This window comes from Arvicanthis niloticus, chromosome 15, assembly GCF_011762505.2.
Source record: "Arvicanthis niloticus isolate mArvNil1 chromosome 15, mArvNil1.pat.X, whole genome shotgun sequence".
NCBI classification, from domain to species: Eukaryota; Metazoa; Chordata; class Mammalia; order Rodentia; family Muridae; genus Arvicanthis; species Arvicanthis niloticus.
In genome coordinates, this window is record NC_047672.1 from 68,505,529 (window position 1) to 68,521,027 (window position 15,499).

At 37.3% G+C, this 15,499-nt stretch overlaps 1 protein-coding gene across 3 annotated transcripts in view; it reads left to right on the forward strand.

Annotated features, from left to right (window-relative positions):
• Positions 1–4,098, forward strand: part of Gnat3 (G protein subunit alpha transducin 3) — a 56,678-nt gene extending 52,580 nt beyond the window's left edge. For 2 of the 3 annotated variants that reach the window (XM_034519223.2, XM_076913142.1), the window contains exon 8: positions 3,155–4,098. In XM_034519223.2, the coding sequence (XP_034375114.1) occupies positions 3,155–3,345 (191 nt within the window). In that variant the 3' untranslated portion in view covers positions 3,346–4,098. Of the gene's footprint in view, positions 1–1,063; positions 1,134–3,154 lie in introns of all 3 variants that reach the window. The other variant, XM_076913143.1, reaches the window with a different exon arrangement.
• Positions 4,099–15,499: the final 11,401 nt, after the last annotated feature.

A 15,499-nucleotide genomic window follows, 5' to 3' on the forward strand; every position in this document is an offset into this window, starting at 1 on the left:
TGGTTTACCTTTAAAGACTAAGTTGTGCAAGTGCTTATCTGTACTGTTCTCAATGAACTTATCGCAGACTGAAATGGTTGAAATTTAAACATAAATGTATGTCTAGTGTGACTCTCTGGGTATTATATGTCCTAAGACCATGGTAGTCTGTCATAGTCGATATTTATACTGGTTAATATTTACTTAGAGTGTGTCATTCTAAAACTGCAAGCATCATCTATAATGCTTACATATCTATCATGTGATAAATACAATCATGAATCTACATTTAATGATGTAAATTAAATACAGACACAGTTAAGGGATATATGTTTAATTAATACAGCTCTTAGAACAGGTTTAATTCACAGAGGTATAAATACTTTGAGAGTGCAGAGGTTTTATATACTTCCTCTGTTACCCCTCACATAGGATCCAATTAGTTACATCTTGTATTGATTTGCTGCAGTTTGCCTGTTGTACTTCATGAAGTGATGTTGACATGGGATTAACCAAAGTCCACAATTTAATTAGGACTTGCTCTCTGTGTCTCACAGTTCTATGCATGTTGCTAAATGCATGAAATGTAGCCACCTGTTATTAGTCTTCTCTGAAGATAACAAATACCCAAGGTAAACAGATGATAAGGAGAAGGGCATTTTTCTTAGTCTCATAGTTTGTGAAGTTCCAATCTATAGTCAGTGAGCCCTGTTCCTTCTAAGTCTGTGGCAAAGGAGTGTAGCAGAGGAAGCCCGTTAGCTCTCTGTTAAGAAGGAAACAAGAGAGAGTTGAGACTCCTACAGTCCCCTTTGAAGGAACACCCTTGGTAGCCAAAAGACCTCCCATGAGGTCCAACCCGTAAGAGTTTTAATATTTCCTTTAAAAGTTTCTACAAGCCAGGCAGTTGCGGTGCACACCTTTAATCCTAGCACTTGGGAGGCAGAGGCAGGCAGATTTCTGAGTTTGAGGCCAGCCTGGTCTACAGAGTGAGTTCCAGGACAGCCAGGGCTACTCAGAGAAACCCTGTCTCGAAAAACCAAAAAACAAAAAAATAAAAAAATAAAGTTTCTACAATCCCCAATAGTGCCAAGGACCAAACCTGAAACAAATGGAACATTGGGAGATATACAGATCTAGACTGGAGAATTTGTACAGTAAGTATCATATGACATAGTTCTGTTGTTCTCAAAAACCAAGGTTTCACCTATATATGCCCTTACTCTCCCCCCTGAACTCCAGAAACTACAATTGTTTCAAATATTACAGTTTCCCATTTTCCAGAATCTCAAACTGATGAAATTATGCAGTGTCCAACCTTCCCCAGTGACTAGAACAGTTTGCGTTCCCACTAGCAATAAATATAGTTCCTATGATTTTGTATTCTTGTTAATATTTACCTTTCCAAGTTTTTCATCTTTGTTTTATTTTATTTTATTGTATTTTACCTCATTTGTTTATTTATTTGTTTACTTACTAGCACTGGGTGTTGAATCTGTAATCTTTTGCTAGGCAAGAGCTCTGCCTCTGGTCTACCTTCTAACCATTGCTGTGTTATATGATGGAAATAATTTTTCCTCCCAGAGTTGTTCTTCTAGCAATAAAGTATGAAAGTGAAATTTTTATTGCAATCTCATTAGAAAATGGTTAGGGTCCTTTCTACGATGTCCTAAGCACATAATGTTCTGGTGTGTGGCAGAACATTCCCCTAATGAATAAAGATTTCAAGGGACCAATCACTGGACAAGGAGTAGGCAGACTTCCAGTCTCCAGTCGGGAAGAGGAAGAGGGAGGCAGGAGAAAGAAGACTTTTGAATGGGAGAGATCAGGAAGGATACAATATAGGTAGGGGAGGCCCCTGGTTCAAGTGGCAGATCCGCAGGGATCCACTACTGGAGGATTTATAACTTAGAATAGCTTACAAATTAATTAGGATGCTAGTTGCAGCGCCCAGCGATTGTATTATCTGTTGATTCAAAACTAAGATTGTGTGGTGTTTTCCTTCCTGGGTGACTCAGCTGGGTTCCAGAGGAAGGAATGGTGGCATGGCACCCCAGCCAGCCAGGGAATTTGGAAGCGTGGGGGCATGTGTGGCACCCACCCACTCTGGGAACTTAGCTAGCCAGATGGAGAGATTTTGGAGCTCTGAGTCAGAGTCTGCTGGTCTGAGAACAGGTCAGCCTGTCTTCCGAGCTGAGAACAGGCAGACCTTTCTGCCAGTGCCTTGTCAGCTGTAGCATGAATTGTTTTTTTTTTTTTTTAATATTTCCCGCAACACTGGTATGAAGCCAATTAGTTAGATAAAATTAGTATCCCTGAATCTATCAGCCCTCCTATTTTATGTATAGCCTTCCCCATCTGATCTGGGGAAGATCTGATCAACTAGAGTGTCTCACACATGGAGTAAAGGGCCAGTCTCTATAGCCGTCAACAGCTCAGCTCAGCTCCTCTGTTCACCCAGCAGTCAAGCCAATGAGCTTCGTCACCATTTATCCTGTTTCATTTGTATACTGCCTCAACTAAATCTCATGCAGTGCTGTCTGACCAGATCTTCCAAATTCCAATCTATTTCCCAACTCCAGTCCGAAGAACCAGGGGAGGAGTGTCACTGACCAGATCAGCTGCACTCCCATGCTCTCCTCCATACCTTATCTCCTTTCTCTTTGTAAGTTTTTGCTCAACACTCTGCAATCTAACCATCTGCCGTAGTGTCATTTATTTTAGTTTGTATTAAAGTATATGCACAAGTACATGAACGTAACATGTAGTACTTGTTAGAGTGTGTGTTATTTGTATCATTGGCCTTGTTGTCAGCTTTTAAATTTTTTAAAACTTAAATTGTAATTACATCATTTCTCTCTGTCCCCCTTGCTCTTCCTCCATCCATATCCAACAATCACCTTCCTGCCTCCCAAATTCACAGCTTCCTCTTCTTTGATCTGGTTATATATGCATCTAAATGAATCAACATATAACTCTCAGAAATTACAGAAAAGCTGGCATAGTATATGATACCATGTAGGTGCTACAAATTTCTAAAATCTGACCTTGCAAACATTGACTTTGAAATCAAGAGATGATGTACATAAAGATGCCGTACATCAAATAGTAACGTACAACCGTGATTTATTTTTAAGACGTGATTAATGTTACTTCTTTTATTTCTTTGTTCACTAAGGGCCAAATACATTCGAAGATGCAGGGAACTACATCAAGAACCAGTTTCTAGACCTGAACTTAAAAAAAGAAGATAAGGAAATCTATTCTCACATGACCTGTGCTACCGACACACAAAACGTCAAATTCGTGTTTGATGCAGTGACAGATATAATAATAAAAGAGAACCTCAAAGACTGTGGGCTTTTCTGAGCAACCACTTGTGATGGCTGTAGTCTTCTTGAGACATAAAAAGATGCTGTGCTTTAGCTTGGCTAGATATAACTGATCTAGAAATGTAACTAGCATTATAAAATGAAAGGTTCACATGAAAATGTTACTGTGGTATCATGTAAGGTTTTCTTGGGGAAATGGAGGGTAGAGTTGATAATGTTCTATATCTGGAATTTGATGTATCTTGGTAATTATCATAATCAGCATTCATGCTACGAAAGTTTCTTGGAAGTGAGGTGTAAGTGACCAATTTTTAATCACAGAGCAAATTATAGAATGTGATATAACATTTTCCCAGGTAGATTCCGAAAACCATTCAAAGCCATGTCTGTACTACAGAAACTGTACAAAATGATACAAGGTATATTTTTGATCATCAGGCCTTCAATTGGGGTGCTACAAAGTACATGCTTTTGTTGATGGCAAATTGTATGTGTAAAATAAATATATATAATATTTCTGAGTGGCATGATGTTATTATAAGTGATATCCTGGGCTTTAGAATAACAAAGCTGACTTTAATTAAGACTAAAAGTTATGCTTAATACAGTGTTTTCTGTTTTCTGGATTTATGCAATAGGAACAAGGACATGGGGGAATTTTATACGATAGCTATTGAGCTTCTCCACTGGAATTGGTCTTTTATGACTCCTTACATTGGTGCATTACAAACTGAAAATTTGTACAAAATGTCTTACTTACTGGAAGATAAAGATGATTGTTTTCTTTCCATTTTTGAATGTGTCTGCCCTTTTAACTTAAAGCACTTCTGATATCATTCTTTGTTTCTGCATTTGAGAAAACATGTATGTTATATGTTTTATTCAGACTTTTAGACTAGTGCACGAAATCAATAATGACTCTGAAAGATTAAATTAGATTTGTTTAAACAAAGAAAGAGTAATGCAAAGAAGAAGAAATTAAATATTTACCAATCTGCAATTCAGGTGAACCTTGATTGTAGGTCAGTAAACTTCACTAGTACAAAACATAAAATCATTATACTCAAGAAGAGATCTTCACTAGATTATCTGTATTTTATTTCTCTCCTGATTAAAAACCACATAAGAGGTTAAAATCACTTTAAAATATAATTATTTTTAATTTTAAATTCTTGGGAGGTTATAAATTACTGAAGAGTATAAGATATCAAGGGCAAAAGCATCCTGAAGAATTATTCAGTTCTGGCATCTGATAAAGTTTTTTGGCTGAGAGCCAGCATTCTGATGTAGATAGACAGTGCTACAAGATTTCAAGTTCAGAAAGCAAATGCTTGAATTATGACTGTTGCTTTTTTATTGCTATCCTGTAGTCTTTCTTTTTTTTCTTTTTTCTTTTATTATTTTATTTTTTCCCAATCTGCATTTGTACCAGTTTAGTTACATGCAAGTGTTAAGGTCAGTTCTAGGTTGAGGATCTATCAATACAATAGATGCAAATAGTCAAAGAACAAGCAAGGCATTAAACCCAATTATGTGAACACTCCCGTGATTACTGTTTCTAACGGCTTATCAGGATGACCAAAATATCTGAGCTGTCTTCCCTGTCCTAGCCAAAAGTCATTTTCATGTCTGAAGCCTACTTCCTAATTCTAGTCTAATATTTAGATTCCCGCCTAAAATTACTTCTCTGTTTTAGCCCAAGATTTAGATTCCTACCTGAAATTATTTCTTTGTTTTAGCCTAATGTCAGATTCCTGCCTGAAGCCTACTTCATTGTCCTTGGCCAATGTCATATTCCTGCCAAGCAGCCCATTTCCTTGGCCCATGTCAGATTCTTGTCAAGCAGCCACAAATGCTCTCCACCTTCCCCCAACCCCTTTTTTATTTCATTAACAAGACTGACCCTGCCTTAGGTCATTCTGAAAAGAATGCCTTCCTTACCCATCATGGAATATGCATTATCCAAAGCAATGTACTTCTGTCTTAGGTTGGTAAGACTCTATGCCATGTACTTTGGCTGCCAACATGCTGATGTTGTTAAAGACAAGCTTTAACACGATGGGCAGCAATAAAAGTATTCCAAGGACAAAAAAGGCTAGCATAATCAAGCTATATATTTGACATTCTTGAAACTTGACAAAAATAAAAATACTGACCTCAGGCCATGGGTAATTTTAACTGCAGTATCTACTTCATCAGTACTCAGGGGAGCAGCATTCTTGAAATTCACCAGCTCACTATGTATCATTAAAACTTCCAGAGAGGTGTTAGAATTATGCCAAATACACTGCAAGTGTCTTTAAACTTCTTCCTAATAATAATGACTACCACTGTAAATTGTAGAACTAACATGAATCCAATGGTATTTGGCATGACACTCAAGATGGCTCCTTACCCTTAAATTCTGAACTTCCTTCCAATAATTTGAATAGGATAAAGAACAGCAATCCATTCTTCCAAATGCCTATCTAAATCCTCTTGTTTATTCAACACATTAGTAACATTGTTTTGCTAAATGATTAACAAAAGTAGCTGTCTTAACTTGTGTCACAGCAATTGCTGAAGCAGTGGTGCTAGCAATTAATGTAATTAAAGCTATTATACAACAATAATAAAGCCCACTATCCTCTTGCTTCTGCTTAAAGCCTGCTTCATTTCTTCCAGTACTTGCAAGCTATTTTTAGAATACCAAGTTTCTGTGATACTCAGGGTACTAAAACAAAAGCTGGTTGATAGCCAGCCATAACTGACATGCTGGATTTCAAAACACAAACACAAGTAGAAAGTGTACAATCAATGCAACTTACATTAAATACTATAGAAGAAACAAAAATATTTTTCACTTGACAATTAGAAGAGCCTTAACACATGTGCTGTTTGAAATCCAGATCCTGCCTTAACTATTATCTCTTGCTAACTTAATATCATAGAGAACTTCAGCTAACTTCCATATATGTCTTTGAAAATATCCAGAACCAGACTTCCAAACGAAGACTGTTATTTCCAATATTGGATTGATTTCGAGACCAGTCCATGATTGAGTCTGAATAACTGGTCACATTTAATACCAATGCAAGCATCATTGTTACTCCTCTTTTTGATTCTCTGTTCCACAAGGTCTAAGAACTTGAGGCAAGGCAGCTTGTTTCATCAGGGGTATAGGGAAGCAATGGTGGGTTGGGAACTTATATCCAATACAGCTTCCCAGTCACCATTGTCAGGGCGCTCAGCAAGCTCACAGGTCAACATCATTCTTTGTCCTGGCATCAGCATGTCTCACCCATTGCTTGGGTGGCCACCATGCTCCTTCAGCATTCTGCAGAAAAAAACATAAACATTCCCTTTTCCCCATCTTTAATACCTGATATGGATCATGCCTTATGCCAGTAAGTGGATCCTTCCTTATCACCTATGCCTAAGTATGCCTAGTTGTAGAATGCCATAGACACTCAGCAGAAAGTTCCTTGGCATCCAATTTTTTTTAAAAAAAAAAATTAAATAAAAATAAAAAGAACATGATTTAAATAAATTTGTGGTGTATGGGGATATATCTCACAATATTTTATTTATTTAATTTTTAATGAAGATATTATTTTAAAGTTCCATGGGCCCCTTTCACAGTCTCTTGTCCTTGACAATTATAAAGAATCCTTATAATATGGATAATGTTAAAAAGTCTCAAATGTTCATCTGTGATAGCCAGTTCTATTATCTGTTTTTTTATTTGTTTGTTTTTCTTTTTTATTATTGGATACTTTATTTATCTACATTTCAAATGTTATCCTTTTTCCCCATTCCCCACCCTAGAAACCCCTTAACCTATCCTCCCTCCTCCTATTTCTATGAAGGTGTGTCCCCACCCATTCACACACTCTTACCTCCCTGTCCTCGAATTCCCCCTCTCTGGAGCATCCAGCCTTTGAGAGACCAAGGCCCTTGTTTCCCACGGATGCCCATCAAGTCCATCTTCCTCTACATATACATCTGAAGACATGAGTCCCTTCCATGTGTGTTTCCAGGCTAGCTGTTTAGACCCTGGGATCTCTGGTTGGTTGGTATTGTTGTTCTCCCCATGGGCCCTGCAAACCCTTCAACTCTTTCAGTCTTCTCTCTAACCCCTCCCTAGGGACCCTGTGATCAGTTTGATGGTTAGCTCTGAACATCAACCTCTGTATATGTCAGGCTCTGGCAGTGCCTTGCAGGAGACAACTATATCAGGCTACTGTCAGCATTCACTCCTGGACATCCACAACAGTGTTTGCATATGATGATTGAATCTGGGAGGGATCTCTAGGTAAGGCAGTCTCTGGATGGTCTCTCCTCCAGCTTCTTCCTCACACATTGTCTCATATTTGCTCCTGTGAATATATTTTTTACTCCTTTTAACAAAGACTGAAGCACCCACACTTTGCTCTTTCTTTTTCTTGGGCTTCATGTGGTCTGAGAGTTATGTCTTGGGTATTGTGAGACTTTGGGCTAATATCCACTTATCAGTGAGTGCATACCATGTGTGTTCCTTTGTGATTAGGTTACCTCACTACCTCACTCAGCATGATATTTTCTAGTTTCATCCATTTGCCTAAGAATTTCATGAATTCATTGTTTTTAATAGCTGAGTAGTACTCCACTGTATAAACGTACCACATTTTCTGTATCCATTCCTTTGATGAAGGATATCTGGGATTTTTCTAGCTTCTGGCTATTATAAATAAGGCTGCTATGAACATAGTGGAGCATGTGTCCTTGTTATATGTTGGAGCATGTTTGGGGTAGATGCCCAGGAATGGTATCATTGGATCCACAGGTAATATTATGTCCATTTTTCTGAGGCACTGCCAGACTGATTTCCAGAGTGGTTGTACCAACTTACAAAACCACCAAAAGTGGAGGAGTGTTCCTCTTTCTCCATATCCTCAACAGCATCTGCTGTCATCTGAGCCATTAATCTCAGCCATTCTGATGGTATGAGGTGGAATCTCAGGGTTGTTTTGATTTGCATTTCTCTGATGACTAAAGATGTTGAACATTTCTTTAGGTGCTTCTCAGCCATTTGATATTCCTCAGTTGAGAATTCTTTGTTTAGCTGTGTACACCATTTTAATAGGGTTATTTGATTGTCTGGAGTCTAATTTCTTGAGTTCTTTGTAAATTTTGGATATTAGCCCTCTATCAGATGTAAGATTGGTAAAGATCTTTTCAAAATCTGTTGCTTGCCTTTTTGTTCTATTGACAGTGTCCTTTGCCTTACAGAAGCTTTGCAATTTTATGAGGTCCCATGTGTCAATTCTTGATTTTAGAGCATAAGCCATCAGTATCTTGTTCAGGAACTTTTACCCTGTTTCCATGTGTTCGAGGCTCTTCCCCACTTTCTCTTCTATTAGTTTCAATGTGTCTGATTTTATATGGAGGTCCTTGATCCACTTGGACTTGAGTTTAGTACAAGGAAATAAGAATGGATCAATTTGCATTTTCCTGCATGTTGATGTCCAGTTCAACCAGAACCACCTGTTGAAAATGCTGTCTTTTTTCCACTGAATGGTTTTAGATACTTTGTCAAAGATCAAGTCACTATAGGTATGTAGGTTCATTTCTGAGTCTTTGATTCTGTTCCAGTGATCTTCTTGCCTATTTCTGAACCAATACCATGCAGTTTTTATCACTACTGGTCTGTAGTACAGCTCAAGGTCAGGGATAGTGATTCCCCCAGATGTTCTTTTATTGTTGAGAATAGCTTTTGTTATCCTAGGTTTTTGTTATTCCAAATGAATTTGAGAATAGCTCTTTCTATCTTTGGGAAGAATTGATTCAGATTTTGATGGGGATTGCATTAAATCTGTAGATTGCTTTTGGCAATACTATATTAATCCTGCCAATCCATGAGCATGGGAGATCTTTCCATCTTTTGAGATCTTCTTCGATTTCTTTCTTCAGGAACTTGAAGTTCTTGTCATACAGATCTGTCACTTGCTTGGATAGATTCACACCAAGCTATTTTATATTATTTGTGACTATTGTGAGGGGTCACTCATTTCATTCTCAGCCTGCTTCTCCTTTGAGTAGAGGAAGGCTACTGATTTGTTTGAGTTAATTTTATATCCAGCCAACTTTGCTGAAGTTGTTTATCATGTTTAGGAGTTCTCTGGTGGAAATTTTAGGGTCACTTAAGTATACTATCATATCGTCTGCAAATAGTAAAATTTTGATTTCTTCCTTTTCTATTTGTATCCTTTTGACCTCCTTTTTTTTTTTTTTTTTTTTTTTTTTTTTTTTTTTTTTTTTTTTTTTTTTTTTTGTCTAATTGCTCTGGCTAGGACATCAAGTACTATACTGAATAGATAGAGAGAGTGTGGGCAGCCCTGTCTAGTCCCTGATTTTCGAGGGATTGATTCAAGTTTCTCTCCACTTAGTTTGATGTTGGCTATTAGTTTCCTGTATGTTGCTTTTACTATGTTTAGGTATGGGCCTTGAATTCCTGATCTCTCCAAGACTTTTTACCATGAAGGAGTGTTGAATTTTGTCAAATTCAACATTTAGTGAGATGATCATGTGATTTTTTTATTGTGTTTGTTTATATAGTGGATTACATTGATGGATTTCCATATATTGAACCATCCCTGTTATTCATGGGATAAAGTATACTTGATCATGGTGGATGATTGTTTTGATGTGTTCTTGGATTTGGTTTGCTAGAATTATATCGAATATGTTATTTGAGTACTTTTGCATCAATATTCATAAGGGAGATTGGTCTGAACTTCTCTTTCATTGTTGGGTCTTTGTGTGGTTTAAATATGAGTGTAATTGTGGCTTCATAGAATGAATTGGGTTGTATTCCTTCTGTTTCTATTTTGTGGAATAGTTTATAGAGAATTGGTATTAGGTCTTCTAGGAAGGTCCAATAAAATTCTGCACTAAAACCATCTGATCTTGTGCTTTTTGGTAAGGAGATTTTTAATGACTGCTGTTATTTCTTTAGACGTTATAGGACTATTTAGATGGTTTATCTGATTCTGATTTAACTTTGGTGTCTGGTATCTGTCTAGGAAATTGTCCATTTCATCCTGATTTTCTAGTTTTGTTGAGTATAGGCTTTTGTAGTAGGATCTGATGATTTTTTTTTAATTTCCTCAGTTTCTGTTGTTATATCTCCCTTTTCAGTTCTGATTTTATTAATTTGGATACTGTCTCTGTGCCCTTTGGCTAAGGGTTTATCTATCTTGTTGATTTTCTCAAAGAACCAGCTCCTGGTATTTTGGTTGTTTGTATAGTTCTTTTTGTTTCTACTTGGTTGATTTCAGCCCTGAGTTTGATTATTCCTGCTGTCTACTCCTCTTGTGTGCATTTACTTCTTTTTGTTCTAGAGCTTTCAGGTGTGCTGTCAAGCTGCTATATGTGCTCTCTCCAGTTTCTTTTTGTCAGCACTTAGAGCTATGAGTTTTTTTTTTTTTTCTTAGCATTGCTTTCATTGTGGTCCCCAAATTTTGGTATGATGTGTCCTCATTTTCATTAAATTCTAAAAAGTCTTTAATTTTGAACTTTATTTCTTCCCTGACCAAGTTATCATTGAGTAGAGTGTTGTTTGTTTTCCATGTGTATGTGGCTTTCCATTGATTTTATCATTATTGAAGACCAGCCTTAGTCCGTGTTGATTTGTAAAGACCAGCCTTAGTCCATGGTGATCTACTAGGATGCATGGGATTATTTCAATTTTCTTGTTGAGGCCTGTTTTGTGACCAATTATATGGTTAATATATATATATATATATATATATATATATATATATATATATATATATATATATAATTTTGGAGAAGGTACCATGAGGTGCTGATAAGAAGATATACTCTTTTGTTTTTGGATGAAATGTTCTATAAACATCTGCTAAATTTATTTGGTTTATAACTTCTCTTAGTTTTACTGTTTCTCTGTTTAGTTTCTGTTTCCATGATCTGTCCATTGATGAGAGTGGGGTGTTGAAGTCTCCCACTATTATTGTGTGTGCTGCAATGTGCCCTTGAACTTTAGTAAAGTTTCTTTTATGAAAGTGGGTGCCTTTGCATTTGGTGCATAGATGTTCATAATTGAGATTTCATCCTGGTTGATTTTTCCTTTGATGAGTTGAAGTGTCTATTCTTATCTTTCTTGTTCACTTCTGGTTGAAGTCTATTTTATTAAATATTAGAATGGCTACTCCTGCTTTTTTCTTTGGCCCATTTGCTTGGAAATTGTTTTCCAGTCTTTTATTCTGAGGTACTGTCTATCTTCATCACTGAGCTGTGTTTCCTGTATGCAGCAAAATGTTGGGTCCTGCTTATGTATTCAGTCAGTTAGTCTACACCTTTTTATTGGAGAATTGAGTCCATTGATCTTAAGAGATATTAAGGAGAAGTGACTGTTGCTTCCTGTTATTTTTGTCATTAGAGGTGGAATTATGTTTGTGTGGCTATCTTCTTTTTGGGTTTGTTGGCAGAAGATTGCTTTCTTGCTTTTTTTAGGGTATTATTTTCCTCCTTGTGTTGGTGGTTTTTCTCTATTATTTCTTGTAGGGCTGTATTTGTGGAAAGATTTTGTGTAAATTTGGTTTTGTCATGGAATATATTGGTTTCTCCATCTATGGTAATTGAGAGTTTTGCTGGGTACAGTAGCCTTGGCTGGCATTTGTGTTCTCTTAGGGTCTGTATGACATCTGTCCAGGATCTTTTGGCTTTTGTAGTCTCTGGTGAGAAATCTGGTGTAATTATGATAGGTCTGCCTTTATATGTTACTTGACATATTTCCCTTACTACTTTTAAAATTTTTGCTTTGCTTTGTGCATTTGGTGTTTTGATTATTATGTTATGAATGGAATTTCTTTTCTGATCTAGTCTATATGGAGTTCTGCAGGCTTCTTGAATGTTCATAGGCCTCTCTCTTTTTTAGGTTAGGGAATTTTTCTTCTATAATTTTGTTGAAGATATTCACTTTCTTCTATACCTATTATCCTTAGGTTTGGTCTTCTGATTGTGTCCTGGATTTCCTGGATGTTTTGGGTTACAAGTTTTTTGCATTTTGTATTTTCTTTGACTGTCAGGGACAGCCCTGCTTATACACTGAAGGCTTAGAATCAGCCATAGGCCTAAAAACAGCCACAGGCCTGACATAAATGCCTCCTAACACAAAGTCTCGGGTCTCTGTGAAAAAAACACTGAAACAGATGGCTATAAGCTATTGTAAACAAGCAGCTTTGCTGGAAAATTGCCAGGCTGAATAGTCATAGACCTTGTAGATAGGTAGATAGGTAACCTTGGTGGATAGTACCAACTTAGATAAGGATAAGTGACTCATAGGCGAAGTCATAGTGGCCTGTCCCCTGAAACTTCACCCACCTGACACTCTGTTCTGGAAGATATCTGTTCTCCCCCTGAACACCTATGCTCCTGCATCATCCCCTTCCCCACATCCTGCTTTTTTGTGTATATAACCCTTGTGTGTAAAAGTAAAAATTATGATTTGATCAGACTATAGACAAATTGTCATACTTTGCATCGGCCTGTTTTCCCCAGTTTCTTTTTCAGGTGACCTCCCCAGACCCTTGTTTAATGCCCTGATGGACAGGACATTTGACAGTTGTGTCAATGTTTTCTATGGTATCTTCTATCCCTGAGATTCTCTCTTCTATTTCTTGTATTCTGTTGGTGATCCTTGCATCTATGACTCCTGATCTTTTTCCTAGGTTTTCTATCTCCTGGGTAGTCTCTCTTTGTGATTTCTTTATTATTTCTACTTCTTATGTCCTGGATCATTTTGTTCAATTCCTTCACCTGTTTGGTTGTGTTTTCTTGTAATTCTTTAAGAGATTTTTGTGTTTCCTCTTTAAGGGCTTCTAGCTGTTTACCTGTGCTCTCCTCAGTTTCTTTGAGGGAGTTATTTATGTCCTTTTTAAAGTCTTCTATCATCATCATGAGAAGTAATTTTAAATCTGAAACTTGCTTTTCTGATGGCATGGGGTATTCAGGACTTGCTATGGTAGGAGAACTAGGTTCTGATGATGCCAAGTAATCTTGGTTCCTGTTGCTTATGTTCTTGTGCTTGTCTTTTTTTTTTCATCTGGTTATTACTAGTGATACCTTCACTCACTGTCTCTGACTGGAGCCTGTCTGTCCTGTTATCTTGATTGTGTCAGAACTCCTCAGAGTTCAGCTGTCTCTGTGATCCTGTGAAGCCTTAGGGCTGCTCCAGGCACAGGTGCAGACCTCAAGGGGCCTGCAACACTGGCCTTGAGGGAGTTTCTGGGTCCCCTAGAGTTCCAAATTACTCTCTGTTTGGGAGGGGGTTTGGCCTACTCACCTACACTTCTGGACATGTTAGAACTCCAGGGAATCCAGCCTCCTCTGGGTTTTGGGGTGTTGGGTGCAGAGCTGAAGCCTTAGGGTTGCTCCAGAGGCAGACTGGAAGGGACTCATGGAGAATTTTTGAGAATAGAGAAAACTGCATTATTTGGAATATTAATATTATTGCTGGTTTGTTTTTACTTTAACATAAAAAGTCTTCATTTTTTAATGAAGAAGTCAACATGATCCAATTTGTCTTTCCAAAATACATAATTATTTTTTCAGCTCATGTATCCCAGGCTTATCTTGAATTCACCATATAGTCTTCTCTTGCTTAGAACTTCTCTTACCCTGACTCAACCTCTAATTTTCCTGCAAGTCTATAACTGAAAATAAAAAAAGAACTTACACAATATAAAAATGGTATTAAAGTATCAATTTTTAGTAAGGAGCAGAACTTTTAGTAGAGAGAAAACAAAATTTCATGTCATTTTTATTGCTGTAATATTAAAATCAAATCTATGTTTATAAATACACACTATTTGTGGTTAAAAAAAGAAATTGTCTAAAAGTGGGAAGGCTAACTAATGCCTGGGAAATTCCCACCAAGAACAATAATGTTAAATTGGCTAGAGTTAAAACACCTGCTTCAAAAGGGCACCCCATCTTCTAATTGGATATTCAGTTACCTTAAAGCATCTTAAAGAAGCATCTTGTGCTTTACTGTCTCATATCCAAACAGCCAAAGGACAGTCAAACAAAGTGAAATGAATGCCACACAGATACACATATACATAATCACAATGATGAGTCCATCCTGTTACCTGAAGCTTCCCTTTTTTTTTTTTTATGGGCACATTTTCTACTTCTCTGCATTAAACATTTGTCCCCAAGGTTTGTCCAATGCAGATACACTGCACTATCAGAGAAATCTGATACTGCCTTAACTCATGGATCACTGTCAGCTCAGCCATCACTGAGCTTTTCCAGGCACATGAGCTGGTCAGCAGATAAGACTTTGCATGCTGGTCCCAAGACTAGAGTGATCAGGAGATTGCTTAACGGGCACTGGTAGCTCATCTCACAATATCGTGAGAGTTGGTGTCTCTGAGACAAGTGCTTTCTGGAAAGGGAGTTTCAAATTCTGTAGAATGAAAAACATTTATTCTAAATGTCAGCAATCCAACGGGTGAGCAAAATGTATAGACACTGGCAGTCTTCACACGTCTCATAAAGGAGCAACCAAGAGTTTTAGACCCTGAATCTAGTACCCACCCTAGTACAAATGTTCTTACCCGGTTCATCACGTCACTTAGCTACAAAATATCTCTTGAAACACTATCTGAGAATTACTTAAGCTTGACTTCACCAAGCAATATAAATATAAGAAAAATAAAACTTTTTATTTGTGGGGCTTCATCACTTCTGAATCATAGAGAGACACAGGTTAAAGTGCATGGCTGCTGAACAGAAACCATTTGTAAGATTTATGGGAGAACTTATGAGTTCTATCACATAGACTAATTCTAATTTAAATGGAATAACTATTCACTAACAAGCCCTTTGCACTGCCTTTCTGAAGACTACATCCTTACAAGCAGCCACATGGGGGCGCACTTACATTATGTGTTTTCAAACCAAGTGTTGCAGCTCTACTTTGCATTAGCAATGATGTTGATGAAATAGATATCACAAGTATATAAAGAATCTTACTTCATCCTGTCCTCTGAGTCAAGAGTGTGTGCTTGTCTCCTGATAATCACTGTAATTTGCAGAAGTCGATAAGTGACAAACTACTGAAGTATCTCTGATTCTGTAGAATTGTCCAGATACATTACATATTCCTCTTGTGGTCTTAGTATGCATTCAGTGGCTTTTAA